The sequence below is a fragment of the Bos mutus genome, chromosome 8, assembly GCF_027580195.1.
Source record: "Bos mutus isolate GX-2022 chromosome 8, NWIPB_WYAK_1.1, whole genome shotgun sequence".
NCBI classification, from domain to species: domain Eukaryota; kingdom Metazoa; phylum Chordata; class Mammalia; order Artiodactyla; family Bovidae; genus Bos; species Bos mutus.
In genome coordinates this window covers 94,775,145-94,791,101 of record NC_091624.1, presented here as the reverse complement: position 1 = coordinate 94,791,101, position 15,957 = coordinate 94,775,145, and the positions used below count along the sequence as shown (strand labels likewise).

The following is a 15,957-nucleotide window of genomic DNA, read 5'->3' as shown; positions in this document are numbered from 1 at the left end:
GATCTTAGTTTTCTGAATGTTGAGTTTTAAACCAACTTTTTCACTCCCTCTTTCACTTTCATCAAGAGGCTCTTTAGTTCTTCTTCACTTTCTGCCATAAGGGTGGTGTCATGTGCGTATCTGAGGTTAGTGATTTTTCTCCCTGCAATCTTGATTCCAGCTTGTGCTTCATCCAGCCTGGCATTTTGCATGACGTACTTTGCATAGAAGTTAAATAAGCAGGGTGACAATATACAGCCTTGACGTACTCCTTTCCCGATTTGGAACCAGTCTGTTGTTCCATGTCCAGTTCTAACTGTTGCTTCTTGACCTGAATACAGATTTCTCAAGATGCAGGTAAGGTGGTCTGGTATTCCCATCTCTTTAAAATTTTTTCATAGTTTGTTGTGATCCACACAGTCAAAGGCTTTGGTGTAGTCAATAAAGCAGTCGATGTTTTTCTAGAACTCTCATGCTTTTTTGATGATTCAATGGATGTTGGCAATTTGATCTCTGGTTCCTCTGCCTTTTCTAAATCCAGCTTGAACATCTGAAGTTCACGGTTCGTGTACTGTTGAAGCCTGGCTTGGAGAATTTTGAGCATTACTTTGCTAGCGTGTGAGATGAGAAATGGAAAGTGAAAGTTGAAAACGTTAGTCACTCGGTTGTGTTGGACTCTTTGTGACCCCATGGACTGTAGCCCACCAGGCTCCTCCGTCCATGGGATTCTTCAGGCAAGAATACTGGAGTGGGTTGCCATGTCCTTCTCCAGGAGATCTTCCCAACCCAGGGATTGAACTCCGGTCTCCTGGATTGCAGGCGAATTCTTTCCCACTGACCCACCAGGGAAGTCTACCCCTGTAGTTGTTCTAACACCAGTGTGGCACCCTTCTCACAGCATCATAATGCTGTAAGAGTCCTCGTTGAACCCTTGTCCCTATCCACACTCAGAAATCACCCCATGTTATTATCCCATGTTGCCCCGTGCGTTTTAGCTGACCATCGCAGAATCCTTGCTGATGCCAGCTAGCTTTCCTTTTGGTTCTGTTCCTCTCTGCTTCTCCAGGAAAACTGCCAGTTCCCAAGGGACTTGCTTTGCTCCCAGTGGTTAGATACTGAGATGAGGAAATAGCAAAATACCTGCTTGACCTCCACTGAAGAAACATGGCCGGAGGGAAATGGGTATTGACAGGAGGGAGGCCTGGCGTGCTGCAATTCATGGGGTCGCAAAGAGTCAGACACGACTGAGCGACTGAACTGAGGACCCTGAGGGACGGGTGGATTAGGGGTGATTCTGGTGTCTGGAATGGATAGGGGGGTGGGGATGGGGGGGCCGTGGTTAGCAGACCCTTAAGAAATGAAATTTTTGAGATGGTCACCATTTTCAACCCACACACTTGTTAAGGGAGGGAGAAATAGCCAACAGCAAAAGAAAGAAGGGGATAATATGGATACAACTTGGAGGTTTTGAAGTCCTTAAGAAATGGCATTTGTAGGGTGGAGGGCCCACAAAAAGTCATCTTTCCAACCTGGCTACTGCCCCGGCCCAGGGTGGAGGGGGCTGCTAACTGCTGTCAGGAATGAAAAAGTCTTCTCAGTTATAGTGTTTTACTCACATCCTGTCCCCCCAGCCTGTCCAGAAATGTGGTCTCTGTATTTCACGCTGCAGTTCACACCCACTATCCCAAATCTGTCTTTATCTGAGAGGAGACTGATGAAAGCCGAGCCACGGCCATGCTCCAGGTTAGGGGCTTCGAGGAACTGGGGTCCTAAGACTGTGCCGCTGATTGGACTCAAGGAAGCATTTTAGAGAAGGAGCGCTTCCCCAGCCCAACCCCGGGCCCTTTGGGGTGGAGTCGCCATTTCTCTTTTGCCTTTTCTGCGACTATAACCTTGACATATTGCCTTTCACATGTGTTGGTGAAGCTCCATTATCAGAGAAGGAAAGAGCCGTATGCATGTGCGCATGCGTGTGTGTATGTGTGTGTGCCTGCGCTCTGTGAGCTGAGAAGTCATTTACTTCTGTCTTAGTGCCACATCTAACGATATTCTGTGTACTTCAGACTACCTCATTATAGTGGTGGCTGGTGTGGGGAGGGGCCTGCTTACACAAAGGGCTTTTTCACCAAGCTTTGGGCACAGACTTCTCGTTCTTACCACACTGCTACGCCTTCCACACCCACCTTTCCTTCATCTCTTTGTGTCCTGTTCTTCCTCAATCATGACTTTATTTCCAATATTTCTTCCTCTCCCTTTGTCCTTCTTGTTTCTCAGAATTAGCAGGAAATTGGTGAATTGAAAACAAGAAATTGGCTTTAAAATGCTGTTGCTGCAGGACTTCTAAAGCGAATATATGTTTTGTTGTTGTTCAGTCGCTCAATTGTGTCCAACTGTGACCCCATGGACTGCAGCACTCCAGGCTTCCCTGTCCTCCACTATCTCCTGGAGTTTACTCAAACTCATGTGTACTGAGTCAGTGATGCGATCCAACCATCTCATCCTCTGTCACCCCCTTCTCCTCCTGCCCTCAATCTTTCCCAGCATCAGGGTCTTTTCCAATGAGTTGACTCTTCACATCAGGTGGCGAAACTATTGAAGCTTCAGCTTCAACATCAGTCCTTCCAATGAGTATTCAGGGTTGATTTCCTTTAGGATTGACTGCTTTGATCTCCTTGCTGTAAAAAGGACCCTCAAGAGTCTTCCCCAGCACCACAGTTCAAAAGCATCAATTCTTCGACTCTCAGCCTTCTTTATGGTCTAACATATGTTAAAACACTAGAAAAACAAAGAACCTCACTCCTTTTATTTCCCCTCCCAGTAGAGTAATGGAAACAGGATTTGTTTGTTTAATTATTTTTGTTTCTGAGTCAACCAAATCTGGACTCAAACCTTTATCCTTCCTACTTGCTAGCTATGGGAACTTGGGCAAGTTACTTCAATCCTCTGAGCCTCTGTTTCCTCATCTATAAATTAGAAAAAGCATTGCCTACTTCACAGAGTTTTAAACAAGAAGTAAATTCCATGGACAGAGGAGCCTAGTGCGCGACAAGTCCATGAGGTTCCAAACAGTCAGACGTGCACTCATAATAAACATAAGTGCACCCCCCATAGTAAGGTATTCAGTTTGTATCTCTTTCCAGCTCTCATTTCACAGGGACTTTAAGACCTAATAATTGTTCCTCTTCATTGGATTTTAGTCTAATTAATGAGTATTTTTAAAGCACCTACTATATGCCAGGTCTTGTGCACCAGGGTCCAAACAGGAATAAGGCATGGTTCATCTCTTCAAGAACAAAGTCTTGCCGGAACCAGGAATAATAAACTATCATAGAACAACGTGAGAGATGCTCTGGGCACGAAAGGAAACCAAAAGAGGAGCTCCTGAGACTTCACGGGGATGAGATGGGAAGGGTGTCCCTGAGGAGGAACACTGATCAAGAGCCTTGAAGGAGGCTGGAGTTGGGAGGAAAGTGCTTTGGGAAGAGAGAGCAAAGGAAAACATATATGTGGGCATTGCCCTGGATTTAACAGTAGAGAAGGGGAGCTGGAGAGCGACGGCTGAGTGGCTGGGAGTCCAGGCCAATGGTAGATGCTGTAGCTGGGAACTGGTGTGAATGCTGTGAGAGACGTTTAGGTTTCAGGTTTAGATGAAGGAGAGTCAACAATGCTAGAGGAATTTTACCTGAAGCATGCTGAGGTGACTGAGAAATCCTTGTTTGCACAAATTGCCTCTCTGAGATCAACTCGGAGTGCAGAGTCCACAGGTCAGGAGTCCTGGGGCTGCCACTATCAGCCTTCGACATTCAGCAAGTCACTTCCTCCCTCTCAAGTGCTCTTCACATCTCTGGAATGAAGGTGTTGAACAGCAGTCTGTGATTCTGTTATTTTTGTCACTGTTTTTTGGAACTTGTTTTTATAATTCCTAATATTAACTTACTCATATGGCTATGCTAGCATGATGACTGACACTTAGCAAATATCACATTTCTTTATTCCATGTGAAAATTCAATTCCTAAAATGTATGATGGTGTGTAGGGTGTAGTAAGCTTAAGTCAGTTGGTTTCTTCATAGTCTCGGTCAGGTAAGAAGTCATTTGTGTGACCTGGAATAAATCATTTTATTTCTTTGGACCATTTATTCCCTCCATGGCCAGTTCTAAAAATGGCTACACTGAGAGATAAGAATAAGCTTTGATGCCTAGAATTTATGCAAGTTTGTTCCATGTATATTAAAAACAAAAACAAAAAAAAACTCTTTCAAAGGCTGGCAAAGATCTCTAATTTTAAAATGTGTAGATCAGAACAGAAGTGGTAGAGTATCTTGGGCAAAAGATATGCTGGTTTCATCCATCATCACCTTTTCTCACAAAGACTAGGTAACATCATTTTAACTTTATTTCCAGAACTAAATATTTCAATTTGGAGATTTTGCCTACTTCTCTTTTTATTATTTGAATGACTAGAGCTTGTTTTTTAGGGAAAATTTCATGTGTATTAAAAAAATCTAGAGAATATGTAAAAGGCAAATACCAGGAATAGAAAACATATATTATTTCATTCACCCAGAGATGAACTTATCATGCTGGACTCATAATTTGTATTTTTTCCTAAAATAATTGGATCAAACCATATATACTATTGGGCTTCCCAGGTGGCTCTAGTGATAAAGAACCCCCTGCCAATGCAGGAGATGTAAGGAGACACAGGTTTAATCCCTGGGTGGGGAAGATCCCCTGGAGGAGCGCATGGTAACCCACTCCAGTATTCTTGCTTGGAGAACCCCTTGGACAGAGGAGCCTGGCAGGCTACAGTCCATGGGGTTGCCAAGAGTCGGACACGCCTGAGCAACTAACACTTTTCACTTTACAACTTTATAACTATATATAGATAATCACAACATAAACACACACACACATACACACACAAACACACCTTTGTGTTAAGAGTTTATCCATTCACCTTCAGTTGTTCAACATAGCCTATATAGTATTGGAAACTGGAATTTGATTCTTAATTATTAGTTGTAATCATTCCCTTCCTTTGTCTTCCAAGTGACTAAATCAGAATATTTTGATGGTTGATCTTGAAGGATGTCAAAGTTTGCCAGGCATAGAAGGGCCGAAGGCATTTCTTAGATAGAAGAAACAGTGGGTGAGAAGCTACTAGAAGCCTTATAGAATGGGCTGTTGGAGACCGGGAAGATTCTAGTTTGCCTGGCAGGTGTGGTGAGTGGGCGGGGCTTCAACTGGAGGTGGGCAGGGTTGGTGGGTGGGGCTAGGAAGAGCTTTGTTTGCCAGGCTGCAGAGTGTGGAATTTGTTCTGCTGAGAGTAGGGAATGGGGTTCTTTACAGAATCAATTACTGCCTCATGTAAAGCAGTGGCACGGAAGGAGCACAACCAAATCCTGACCTTTTTCTTAAGAATTTGTTGCTTAGTCACTCAACCGTGTACGACTCTTTGCAACCCCATGGACTGTAGCCCGCCAGGCTCCTCCGTCAATGGGATTCCCCAGGCGAGAATACTGGAGTGTGGATTTCTTAAAATCCAGGTGCTTGAGAAGTCTTTGTATACAAGCCAAATACAGACTTCAGGAACATTTCTCAGAAAATTCGCACCACCTTTGCAGAAACCTCTTAAGCACTTGCTCTTTGCGAACGGGCATGCTCTCGCTTCAGTTGTGTCTGACTTTTTGCGATGCCATGGACTGTAGCCCGCCAGGCTCCTCTGTCCAGGAGATTCTACAGGCAAGAATACTGGAGTGGGTTGCCATGCCCTCCTCCAGATTGGAGTCCTATAGTGGACTGAATATGACATGGTGGGTTCAGGTAACTCCTGCAATAGCAAATTCATCCCCAAAGAGCAAACTGCATAGTTGTTGTTTAGGCCACTTTCCCTGTAAGAAAGAATGTGTTTGGCCCTGCTGGATGCCTGCAGGAGGGCTCTGATGGAGAGGAAACCCATGGAACCCAATATTAGCTGGGTTTTTTTAGTTTGAGTTTTTTTTTCTCAGAACCAGGTTTTTTTGTTTTGTTTTTTGTTTTTTAAGCCGGCCCATTGGCGCCACCCAGTGGGGAATTACTAGAATACAGTAGTGAAAGCCTGTAGGCTTTAAAATTTTTATTTATTTATTTAACTGGAGGATAATTACTTTCCAATATTGTGACGGTTTTTTCCATACATCAACATGAATCGGCCACCCCCCTCCCCACCCTATCCCTCCAGGTTGTCAGAGAGCACAGGCTTTGGGTGCCCTGCTAGATGCATACATTAAACTTGCACTGGTTACCTATTTTACATATGGTAATGTACATGTTTCAATGGTATCCTCTCAAGTCATCGCACCTTCTCCTTCTCCCACTGAGTCCTTTATGTCTCTGTCTCCTTTGCTGCCCTGCACATAGGATCGTTGTTACTATCTTTCTAGATTCCACATATTATGTGGTATTTGTCTTTCTCTTTCTGACTCACTTCACTCTGTATAATAGGCTCTAGGCTCATCCACCTCATTAGAACTGACTCAAATGCATTCATTTTTATAGCTGAGTCATATCCCTTGTGTATATGTACCGCAACTTCCTTATCTTGTGTATACGTACCACATATATAGCTGAGTCATATTCCCTCTTGTATATGTACCACAACTAGCTTATAGGCTTTTGAAGGATGGATCCAACTGAGCCTTCCTCAAGTTTCAGATCTAGTTCAACCATTCATTCCCTGTAAGAATGTTAAGAAGGTTCCTTGTAAACAGTCTTTCTCTTGTGTGTGAGGCTGCATGGTGTGGTGAGGAAAGCACTGGTTCTGGCTTTTCACAGACTCACTCTGCGTTTGCTGAAGTTCCATATCCTCTCAAACTTTCAAAAGCCTTCCATATTTCTAGTGTCCATAATTGTGGCATGTGTTTAGTATTTAGTGACATAATTGTTTTAGTATTTACCCACTGTACTTGAAATTCAAAGTGGCGTCGGTCTGGGTAAAGAAAAAAATATCTCTTTGGCATTTTGAACATTCAGGAATGATTGCAACCACCTGTAATTAATATATTTTAATTAATAAGTCACTGGCATCCAAATGCATAGTCAGAAGACTGTTTCAGAGACTAAACCATGATCACACGGTGTAGTGGAAAGAGCCGGCTTTTGCCCCCAGATAGACCTGAGTTTAAATCTCACTGCTGCCACTTTCTGTGTGACTTTGATAAGTCATTCTCCGTTTTTGAGCCGGTTTCCTGATCAGGCCAGTGGGGATGGCAAATCTTCCTTTACAGAATCAGAGTTAGAGTTACACGAAGTGATGCCTGTGGAGCCATGAGGGAAACCGAGCCTGGCGGACAGCAGGCCTTCACTTGACGGAAGTAACCGTTCCCATTGAGGCTCTTGACGGAAGTAACCGTTCCCATTGAGGCTCTGCAGTTACCCTTCATCTTTACCCGTTCAGCCCGCCGGTTCACCTTACCCATTCACCCTGAGCACATCACTTCTGCTCGGAGGCCCGGATTTCTCTTTGGTCAAAGTTTTACCCAGAGACAATGATATTAACACCCAAATCATCTTTTCTTTCTGTAACACTGACCCGCTGCAAATAATTATAAGAATTAGTTATAAAACCAAAATTGTCTTGATGCCATGATCTCTCCTTTACTTCCTGTCTTTTTCTTTCATACATAGACACACACACACACACACACACACACACACACACACTTTGCATCCCCACCTCATTTTCTCTGTCTTAAAAAGTTAACCAAAAACACAAGAACCTCTGGAAGCTTAACAGAGGAACAGCAAATCCCTTTTAAGGTTGTCATCATCTCCATCCCCCACACCAAGTGCCTGGGTCCTTATTCACACCTTATTGTGTGGCTACCTGTCTCCCCAGTCCTGTGCCCCCATCCTGCCCCAGCCCCTCTGCTCCAGCCACAGAAGCACACTTGCAGGCTCCGCTTCGGCTGGGCTTCCCTCCAACAAGCATGCTCAGTCACTCAGTCGTGTCCGACTCTTTGTGTGAACGTGTACTGAGTCCATGCATATCAATACTTTCAAGCTTCCCACTCACCTCAAGTAGGCATCACGGGTCCATCTCGCAGATGAGGACCCTGTGGGCCCATTCACCGCTGGATTAGACAAACCTTTCTCCATCATCACTTGCCAGGCATTGGGGAAACAGAGAGCAGGCACAGCCCCTTTCTCCATGGATCTTATGAGATCTTACAAGGGATGAATCCAGGAAGCAGGAATGCAACAGATAATAGACTTTCCAATTGTGAAGAAGGGTGCCATGAAACAGCTGAAGAGGAGGTTTGGGAAGGTAACCCTAGAAAAGGGCCACTTGAGCTAAAACCCAAAGGCGCAGGGAGGTCACATACGGAGGTGGTGAAGACAGACCGTGTACTCAGTTACTGAGTTGTGCCCAACTCTTTGCAAACCCATGGACTGCTGCCTACCAGGCTCCTGTGTCCATGGGATTTCCCAGGCAAGAATACTGGAGTGGGTTGCCGTTTCCTTCTCCAGGGATCTTCCCGACCGAGGGATGGAACCTGAGACTCCTGCATTGGAAGGCAGCTTCTTCACCACTTAGCCATCAGGGAAGCCCAGTGAGGACAGGGTGAGATCTAAATGTGGGCGGACTGGGTTCTACTGTTCATCATCCCCTCCTCTAAAGAGTTACGTTTATATCGTTGTATTTTATATCTTTTTCTCCCCAATAAACTGTATACCTCCTTGAGAAGAGTGACCTCATCTCCCAGGTACCTGGCCCATAGTACTGAGCATAACTAAATGGCCACTTAATTTTTCAGTATATGTACCTTGAAGTAATTGCCTTATTTAGTATTATGAGTGCAAAAGTATTTACCTAGATCTGCTAGGTAAATTTCTTTATTTAGGTTATTTCTTTAGCCAACACACTGCTATGGTTTTCTGATAGAGTTTCTGAGCAACTGGCATGCCTGTTTGCAAGGTCTTCTTAGGGATCAAACCTCGGTCTCCTGCATTGCAGGCAGATTATTTACCATCTGAGCCACCAGGGAAGCCCTACTTCCTCAGATGTTCCCTATGGGGAAGGGAGTGTTGGCTGGAGGGTGATCTGGGGTAGGACTGCACAAGAGAGGTAGCAGCTGCATCAGCTCTATGCAGGTGGAACTTGGAAGCAGCTCCTTCGACAAATTAAAATGACATGAAATGTGTCCTAAATGCCACAAGGTACAAGGCGCCTTCCCAGCCTGCAAACCAGGCCATTCTTGGGGATGAAAGAAAAGCCGTTGCCCTGTGCCAGACATGTGGCTAGATATGAGGGGTTCCGTGAGGATTTCTTCTTCCTGACACTTTGGAGCTCACAGTTGAGTAGAGCAGACAGACATGCCCACCGTCCACGCGTGCACGCACACACACGATGTACAAACCGGCTCCTTGTGTGCATGACTCCAGGTGGGCAAAGGCAGGAGTTGTGGCAAATCCCCAGTGGGTGGGGCAGGAAGGCTTCCCAGGCAGGAAGGCTTTCTGGAATTGGGAACATGAATGGCAATTAGCCAAGTAAGGAGGACAGGGCCTCGTAGGAGCAGGCCACGGGCAAGAGTCTCGCCTGTGTAGAGGCCCCGAGAAAGAGAACCGATGGCACGTTTGAGATCTGTAAATGCCCGCAAGAACCAGGCAGCTGGTGAGGGTGGTGAAAGGCGAGCTGGATATGGTTGCCCATCAGACACACTGGGCTGTTCCTCCTTTCTATTAAGAAATGTCCTTCCTCCCACTTTTCTTGAATTGTTTGCACTGAAGCTAGCTTTTGTTTTTCTACCTTTGATCAAATCTTAGGGAAAGAGAAATTGTGTTCTCCTCTGAGAAAAATGCAATTAACCATATCAATCAGTAAATGATACTTAGACTCCTGATGGGCAGAGAGCTGGGAGTGGTGGAGACTGGGGCAAACTGGAGAGAATATTTTCCATCTACAGAGGACAGAGCCATTCTTGACTCCAGCTATCCAGTGGCTCTAAATCTTGCAGTTTTTCCTGAAACACAGTGCAACCTGGATTTTTGGCAAGTTGGCTAAGTTTTTTAAACAATGCTCTGATATATTAAAAAAAAAAAAGAAAAAAAGGAAGAAACAAAAGCCCCAGCCAACAGGCACACATCTGTATGCTGAACCTTATTCTAGGGCCATGATTGTACCCTCCTGTTTAAAGGCTCCAGAGGTTGCCAGGGCATTTTCAGAATCCTTCAACAAGTCATTGCTCTGCCTATAAGTTACTCCTAACCATCCTTCTCCCCCTGCCTTCCAGAAAGAGATGACGAGCAGGATGTGTCACTAACGGCCCCATCTTACCCTCCGGAAGAAAGAGGAAAGCTGTTTTCCTCCTGGCGGCCAGGCGGGCAGGAGGGAGACTTCCCAGGCTGGAGAGGCGCGCCTACTGCCAGGAACAGGCCGAGCTGGAGACCAGCGGTGACTCCGGAGAGAGGTTCCCTGCTCACCTCCTGTGCTCCCAACCCTCTGAGTGCTGCTAGCGTGACCTGTGGACCCGCCGGGAGGGAAGGACCACCCCTCGCCCATCCTGGAGAAAGGATGCCCCTGCACTTAACACGCACAGCCCAGCTGTGCGGTTCTGCCTGTGACCTGACACCTAAGCTTTGCTGAAATTCAGGTTTTGCGCCCAAGGTCCTTATTCCTACTTACTTACCTGTCTCCTCAGCCGGCTGCCTTTTCTGTAACGTGTGTTCTAAGTACCCAGTGAATTTTGGAACTCTGGATGCACAACCAGTTTTTCTCTAACAAGCCTTCTTGTGCCGTCTTGGCAGACTTCGGCCCTTGATGCTGTGGTCTCGGCTGGGAGGTCTGACGCCCCCCGGCTCACAGCATCCGCGCAGTTTTCCCCCATAAGCAGTTTTACCAGGGACCATTCCGCGCGGCGGCTTTTCTCTGCCCCAAACAGGGTCTGCACACTTTCACTGCAGGGAAGAGACTGGTCTCCAGCCTAAGGCTGGCTAGTTACCAGTTCACCCTGAACAGAGTATCTTTTTTTAAAAACCACGCCATTCCTTGTCTCTTCCGGTCAAGATTTTTTTTTCCTGTTTCTCCGAAGAGAGAAATAAAGGAAGTTATAAATGACCAAGAATGATCAGCAGAAGCACTGAGCCAGATTAGTGCAGTGTTTGTTCGTTATTAAAGGGTATGGTGGCTGTCTCTACGTTAATACTGAGATTTCAGTTGGGGGAAGAAAAAAGTACAATGGGTAATTTGATGCCTGTAGCTCAGACACCCAGCCCATTGACTTGTTATCTTCCCAACCGGCCCTCTGAGCTTCTAGATCCAGTCGATGTTTTCTTCCTGTTCCTCCGCACTCCCCACCTCCTCCGCCCATTACGTTTGACATTACAAAACAAAGTTAATTTCTGCCCGGGTGATGCTCCTGCCATGGTTGCCAAGGTAACAGGCAAGCTGGAGCCGTGTTCCTTCTTCCATCCTTGCCAATGTTTGGATCCCAGCAGACAGACTCATTCTGTGCTGCATCCTGCCTTTTGAAAGCTACCTGACTTTTCGCTAAAGTAATGTTGCCTTCACTGATTCATTCGCAAAACTGTGGTGGTCCCAAGAGTCTGTAAGTAGGGGGTGATGATACTTCCGGTGATCATTTGAATTTGACAAAATAGCAGTTGGTGGAGGGAAGTAGCTGAGAATGTATTAGTGAATTTTAATGTAATACTGATTAAAGAATAACTTAACAACTCTGACTTTGTCTCATTACATGTGACATGTAAAAGCCATCTGGGGCTGCCACAAGAGCCTGGAAAGGCATGAAACCTTTCTTTGGTCCAAACTAAGAAAGGACTGACTCTCTGGGCACTGTGGCATTCTGTGTTGACCTAAACCAGCAAACCAACCCTTGTTCTGTGTTTTGTCAAATGCCGTAATGCCGTCTCATGGAATTCAAATGCTGCTACCTCTCTTCATATTGTGTTCTGATCAAGAACAAACATACCATTTTTTGGTTTGGTTTTGTTGGCTTCCTAAGTAACTTTGAGAGGACAAGATAGAGATTTTCTCAGCATCATTTCTGCTTTAAAGGATCCAGAGAACAGACGAATGAGCCCGTCTTCCTGACCTATGCGCTATGCAGTAAGTGCCACATGGGAGTGTTGAGCAGTGGGACGGAGAAGTGACAGCTCAGAGCCAGGTCCTGGAAGGAACTCTGAAACTTGGCACCATGGAAAACCACAGGAGTTTTGCTTGAAAAATCTGACATTTCAATTAATGCCTAATCAAGTAGGATGCTGGACTCTGAAGACTTTTGTTATGAGTTCTTTCGAAGTTTATTTTCTATTAACTGTGCATATGAAATTTCCACTCAATTAAAAAAAAAACCTGGATTTTTTTTTTTTTTTAACTTCTTGGAACAATTTCCTCATGGTTATATTGATCACTGCACTTCTAGGAAAAGTGCTGGCAAGCCACTCTTATTTTTTAATTATAGATGGTTCCTATTCCTACAGAACTTTGTTTGGCAAATTGTGAAGAAAATCACTATAGGCGATTCTTTATGTCTTTGGCTTGACTACATCCTGAGAACTTCTGGCAAATGCAGATCTGAGCTTCTGTGGCCCTTCAGGCATCTCCTGCTTTCTGGATCTGCAGTTGACACCTGGCTTCTTCCTTCTGACCTGGCTGGCTCCCCTCATTTCCCCCTATTATTTTAAAGTTGAGTAATACATGCATCTATGATTTTTTTTTTTTTGAGAAATGTCAAAGTGGGAACTTCAAAAGGAAAAGATTACAGTGACATCCGTATTCCCACAGTTGTCAGTCTCTTTAGTTAATGGTTTAGAGTCCTTCTTTTATGTATGTTTGGGGTCTGTGTGTGTGTGTGTGTGCAAGTATGTGGGTTTTTCATGGCACTGACATTATTAAAGAGTTCAAGCTGCTTTGAACTCCAGAATGTCCCACAATCTAGAATTTTTTTCTGATTGTTTCCTCATTATTAGATTCTGTTAAACATTTTTAGCCAGAACACTACATAAGTGGTGGTGTTTCTTTCCTTCTGCATCACACTAGGAAGCATGTAATGTTCAGTTATCTCTTTTCATGATAAATACTAAGCTTGATTAGTGGGTTGAGGTGTCATCTGCCTGATGCATTCATTAAGTTCCATAATTCATCATAAACCTCTGAAATTCAATATTCATATACAGTGTGAGACTACTTTCCTTTCTTAATGTTCCAAAGAAGTCCAGAAGTTCCAAAAGATTACAGCCATTGCAGTTAGAAGTTGTTGCAGTGACAAAGAATTCATCTCTTCCTGTGTCACAGGGGGAAGGAGAAGCTAAAAGTTTCCTTCTGCAGATAATGCATGAGTATGCTGGATACTGAGAATTTGCTGTGGTCCCTGGAGCCATAGATAAAATGTATATAACTTTTTTCTGCAGATCCCCAGTGACCTCCCATTCAGACTGATGGTTTATTTTAGAGAGCATGTATTTTCATGAAAGGTGATTGCCCAAGAGTGCAAAAACTGATTTAGGTGGGGAGGAAATCTTAGATATTACACTGAGTCATGGCCCTCCCAAGGAGCTACAGTATGTGCACAGATATAAAGTATGTATTTAGTATTAAAATTTCATGGGGATGGGGAATGATTAGGAATAGAATGTCTAAAAGGGCTCTTTAGGAAGATGATAGTGAAAAAAATAGATTGAGAAATACTCATCTGGGGTCAGTTTCTGCTTCTGAAACTGTTCATTTTCTCTTCCTGGGGTGTTTGCTCATTTCTGAGGGCCCGGATAAGTGGAAATGACTTTGAGAGGTTTTGTTTTGTTTTGTTTTAGCTATTCCTTCTACAACCTTCCAAACCATATCAGTTTGGAAGGTTTTTGGTAGGTTTTTCCAGGTGAAAAACCCATTCTCCTCTCAACAGTCTTTGGGCACAGAAATCCTGCAGCATCCTCTGGTGTAACCCCCAGATCATATTCCATGTGAAACCTTTCCATTCAACTGGCATTAACTATCATATTGTCTCTGAGTTTCAGCTCACCTTTTCTAGTGTCCCACATTAAGAAAGATCCAAAAACTCTAAAAAGTAAAACATAGGTAAAAACATACTAAATGAGAGCTTTGTTTGCATGTCCACTAAGTATTGGAAGCCTCTCACCAGTTGTCCTTCAGCCTTCCTTGTTTATCATCTCCCATTGGCTGAATTCTCTTGGAAGTCCTGTTGTGCCATTGCTAACATTTCTATACTTCAGTCTGAAGCCTTCCCAAAGCTGTCTATGCCACTGTGCGTTATAGATATAACCAGCAGTGAACATGTAAGAAGTCGCTGCATGCTTTCTCCATACTGTGCTGTGTCTTTGCTAACTCCTGATTTGATTGTATACGTTTATAAATTTTCTATTATATTTGCTCATACTAAATCCTTATTTATATTCTGCAACACCATTTTGACCGATCTTCTTGAATGTCCTACTGTTAGCATTCTTTGTAAGATTACACTGAGATGTTTTAATTCCCTTTTTCATTGGCGAAGCACTAGGGGACATGGATAATTTCTCTCCTCATTTGTGGTGATGATGTCATTCTGGTCATTGCTGGAAGCATCACTTCCTATGGTCTCTATCCTTATATCACTTCCACATCCCATGGGTATCACACTGTGAATAAAAGAAATATCATAGGAAAAGTACAAGAAATGCGTCCAAAGGCAAAATCACTGAAAGGAGTCTGATGTGTCACTTGGATAATACTGTTGTCCTTTGGTCCTTTTACTTCTTAATAAAATAGGTGATTCTTGATGAAATAGGTGATTCTCTCCTAGAATTAGCCAAACAAAGCATGTTTGGGAAATAATGTTTTTTTTTCCTCTGCTTTAAAAATACTTCAACAAGAATATTTTATAACAAGCTATTCCCTCTCAGAGTTGTTAATTCTGGACAAGACTTTTTCAAAGAATAAATAAGGATTTCTGTAACTGTTAGAGGGAAGAGTCCATTTCTAATCTGACAATTAAGCAGTTTTACTAGCTTTGAGTGTTCTAATTTCAAAGTTTTTCAGTGTCTTTTCTAATAGCATCAAGAAAAGAGATTTAGCATAATTTTAGTTCCATTTGTGATTAAGGCTTTGGTTACAAGAGCAAACTAACAATAAAAAACAATTAAAAATGGAAGATAAAACTAAAGGATATTTATGAAATCAGTTCTTCGTGAGTTTAAGAATTCAAATATCCCAAATAAAAGACACACAGCCATCATCTAATTTGTCTTTTTTCTGTGTTTGACTTATTTCTTTAACAAATACATTCTTCATCTTGCAATGATCTTGGAACAATAAATGAAAAGCAAGGTTAATTTTACAAAAACCTAATTCAGAATTTATTTTCGAACCCATGCACATATTTGCATTGTAGCAGAAGTTCCTTCGTTCTATGACAAGTTTTCCCAGGAGGGTGTCTTGTGTAGCTTCTCAACCGATTAATGTTGTACTGCTTTTTTCTTGCAGTAGGATTCAGTATTAAGTTTGGTCATGACCTGGAATACAAAGATAAGAAGTCTATATTGTAGAAAAAGCTCATCAGTCAGAGTAAATAAACCTGAAGTAGAATCTCAGGCTTGCCCCTACCTTATTTGTGTGACATTGGGTAGTATATCTGTCCCTCAGAATTCTAAACTACAACTGGACTTATAGATTTGTTCCTATGTAGCTTATAATTTGGGGGGATAATAATGTAAGATTAAACGTCCATTATGTCCCTCGTGAATCAATGGACATGAACTTGGGCGAACTCCAGGAGATGGTGAGGGACACGGAGGCCTGGCGTGCTGCATCCATAGGGTCACAAAGAGTCAGATATGACTTAGCGACTGAACAACAACAAGATTAAAATATAAACATATTTAGAAAAGCAGAAGTGTATAAATTCTGTATGTGCTATGTGCTGTATTCAGTTGTGTCTGACTCTTTGTGACCCCATGGACTGCAGCCTGCCAGGCTGTTCTGTCCATG

General features: G+C 43.5%; 1 protein-coding gene across 4 annotated transcripts in view; it reads left to right on the top strand.

The window, feature by feature from the left end:
- The window catches only part of MOB3B (MOB kinase activator 3B), a 235,145-nt gene that overhangs the window by 203,945 nt on the left and 15,243 nt on the right, over nt 1-15,957 (top strand). For 3 of the 4 annotated variants that reach the window (XM_070375973.1, XM_070375974.1, XM_070375975.1), the window contains one exon: nt 10,253-11,699. The exons of the other annotated variant lie outside the window; for it this stretch is intronic. In XM_070375973.1, the coding sequence (XP_070232074.1) occupies nt 10,253-10,282 (30 nt within the window). In that variant the 3' untranslated portion in view covers nt 10,283-11,699. Of the gene's footprint in view, nt 1-10,252; nt 11,700-15,957 lie in introns of those variants that run through there. 4 annotated transcript variants of the gene reach the window in all.